The sequence below is a fragment of the Malus domestica genome, chromosome 15 (assembly GCF_042453785.1).
Source record: "Malus domestica chromosome 15, GDT2T_hap1".
Lineage (NCBI taxonomy): Eukaryota > Viridiplantae > Streptophyta > Magnoliopsida > Rosales > Rosaceae > Malus > Malus domestica.
Genome location: NC_091675.1, coordinates 18,046,899 through 18,049,981, shown reverse-complemented (window position 1 = coordinate 18,049,981; position 3,083 = coordinate 18,046,899). Strand labels below are relative to the sequence as shown.

Here is a 3,083-nt window from a genome sequence, read left to right as displayed (position 1 = left end):
TTAATCCAAAGCAGGAGCCATGAATTAACCCTAGCATGCCCTCAAGACATGGCACACAACTTGGAAAATTAGAGAAATATTGTTGGTGGTGGAATGTATTGCTCACCGTAATATAACGGGGCTGGTCGGCCAAGTTAGGGAATTGTAGAATGTTCCCCTTGGTATCTAGTTGTCGGGATATATATCCATATTTATACGATTAATTCTGATCACCAATTTTGTATATATTTATTCTCCTTGTATATATAGTTGTTTGATTAAAGATGTTTTCTTCATCATTTTCTTTTAAGAGATTTTTTTTGTGTGTCGAAAGTTAGATATTATTAAATACGAATCGAAATGTTTACATCAAAAGCTAGAGAATTAAACAACCACTCTAGTTCAAAAGCATTCCAAAAATGACCACCCCCCACACAAGTGACATAAGATGCCACAAGATGCGTAGCCTCATTACAGGCACGAGGAGTAAAAAGAAACTCAACAGAACATAATTGTTGCTTAATATGGTTAATATCCCATAAAATACCATCCATAACTGCCTCCGGTTGCAAGCTCTCATGGATCATATCAACAAAGACCTTCGAATCAGTTTCAAATTGAACAACCCCAAAGCCCTTTTCCACACAAGCCAACAAAGCCAATCTCATTACTTCTACTTCCGCCATGATGCTCGATACACATAGAATTTTGCCCACACCTCCACCACCTTTAAAAATCCCCGCAAAATCCCTCGCAACCCACCCAAAACCCCCTACACCAGTACGACTACACCAAGCTCCATCACAGTTCACTTTGATTGTACTAAATGGAGGCTTTACCCACCCTTTCATGGTTCTCCCTTCTCACTTGTTGCCCACGGTTTGGCTGCTGCACTAGTTCCCCTTCACACACCGCTATCTCACCACATTGTTGTCGAAGTAGTTACAGCGCAACACTAGGTTTTACCTCAATCTTCTCAAACACCACACTATTCTGACACTTCCATATCCTCCACAAACCACAAACCACCCAGCGCATTAGATCACTAGCCTCCCCCTCTTCGCCATATTTCTTACACAGCCACTTCCAACACTCCATAAAATCCCCACCCACCACTGTTGTCACATCCAATTGAAACGGAGAACCAAACCAAAAAACACGAGCAAATAGGCAACGAAAAAAAAGATGCACCTGCGTTTCCACATCCCCTGCACAAAACGGGCAACTAGTCTCCAACCGAATCCCTCGGAGTTGCAAATTTGTATGCACTACAAGGATATTCCTACACCCCTTCAAAATGAAATGACACAACTTATGAGGAACCTTCAACTACCATAAAGCCATCCAAACCGGATCCCTATTGTCATCCTTACTGGATTGACCCACCCCTTTCCATCCAAGCTCCCCATCATCTTTTGAGCCACCATATACCCTGATTTCACCGAATACACCCCATTCCGAGTGTACTGCCAAATAATACGATCAGGGCATCCAATTTGGCTAAGCGGCATACCTAAAATAATACGTGCTTCCTCTTTATTAAAATACCTATCAATAACATCATGCTTCCATTTACCCCCTAGGGACCACCATGTCGGCAACCATTCTAGACATCTCTTCATGTCTTGAAATAGGCTGACACGTCCGCAGCGTAGGCAACCATGAGTCCTTCACAATATGAATAATGTTCTCATCCCTAACCCTCCATCGTATACCGACCTTAAATACTTTCCTCCCCTGCAACGTACCTTTTCCCACCGGTGCTTCAAGAAACGACGAAGAAGGATAGTATTTGGCTTGGAGCACTTTAACCAAAAGCGAGTCTGGATTGCATTTAATACGCCACCCCACCTTAGCCAACATAGCTAAGTTAAAAGTAATAATCTCCTTAAAGTCGATTCCTCTTAAAGACTTCTTTTTGTGCAACATTATTCCAAGCAATCTAATGAATTCCTTTATCTATCTTCCGATCGCTCCACTAAAATCATGCAATAATTTGCTCAATCTCCTTTGCCAATTAGATTGGCAATTGGAAACATGACATAGTATAAATAGGTAAAGCTGCCGCTACACTTTTAATCAATACCTCTTTCCCTGTAACTGACAAAAACTGTTCTGCCCATCCATTGATTCTCTCATCCAATCTATTTTGTACATCTTCAAAAACCTTCTTTTTTGAGACCCCAAAATCCCCATAAATATCCAAATTTTTGCCAAATCCTTCCTAATGTCTAATCCCCAACACCTGCGATAATTGATCTTTCAACCCCTACGAACAACCCTCACTAAAATGGACCGAACTCATGTCCAAATTAATGAACTGCCTGGACCCCTAGGCATACCGTTGGAGCAAACATTTAACATTATGAGCCTCTAACTTCGTAGCTCTACAAAATAAAACTGAATCATCCGCAAAAAAAACATGTGATAAGGGCTCGGCAAAGGCATTCACTGATATCCTCCGAAAGTGTCGAACCCTCTCCTCATTATGAATTAGGGATGAAAAACCCTCAACACAAATTAGGAATAGAAAAGGCGACAACGGATCCCTTTGCCAGAGTCCCCTACTAGGTGTGATATAACATGTTGCCTCACCATTAACTACGACATTATAGGACACGGTTTGCACACACTCCATCACCTACTGGCAAAAAATATCATCAAATCCCAATTTGTACAACATAGCATTCAAAAAGGACCATTCAACACGATCACAAGCTTTTGCCATGTCCAATTTCATCGCCATAAAGTTAACACCGTCCTCATTGCCATGTTGCATAGAGTGTAAGAGTTCATGAACCACCAAATATTATCAGAAATTTGCCTTCCCGCCACAAACGCCGATTGATTATGACTAATCACTTTAGGGAGAACTCTCTTCAACAGATTCGTTAGAACTTTGGAAATAATTTTATACACCATATTACATAACGAAATCGGCCAAAATTGGGACATTTTTGTTGGGTTATCCACTTTAGGAATGAGCATAATATTAGTATGATTAAACTTTTTTAACATTCTCCTCGAGCAAAAGAAAGATTTAACAATACCCATAACCACACCTCCGACCGCCACCTAATAATGATGGAAGAATCCTGCATTAA

General features: G+C 40.8%; 2 protein-coding genes across 2 annotated transcripts; both read right to left on the bottom strand.

Annotated features, from left to right (window-relative positions):
- Window positions 1-323: 323 nt before the first annotated feature.
- LOC139191742 (uncharacterized) lies at window positions 324-830 on the bottom strand. Its single transcript, XM_070812747.1, has one exon. It carries the CDS (start codon window positions 828-830, stop codon window positions 324-326), a length of 507 nt encoding a protein of 168 aa, XP_070668848.1.
- A 91-nt stretch (window positions 831-921) lies between these two features.
- Window positions 922-1,842, bottom strand: LOC139191741 (uncharacterized). The gene is made up of 3 exons (XM_070812746.1): window positions 1,556-1,842; window positions 1,330-1,411; window positions 922-1,269 (listed from the first exon to the last, which is right to left on the bottom strand). The coding sequence occupies exons 1-3, from the start codon at window positions 1,840-1,842 to the stop codon at window positions 922-924; spliced, it is 717 nt and encodes a 238-aa protein (XP_070668847.1).
- Between the last annotated feature and the right edge of the window lie 1,241 nt (window positions 1,843-3,083).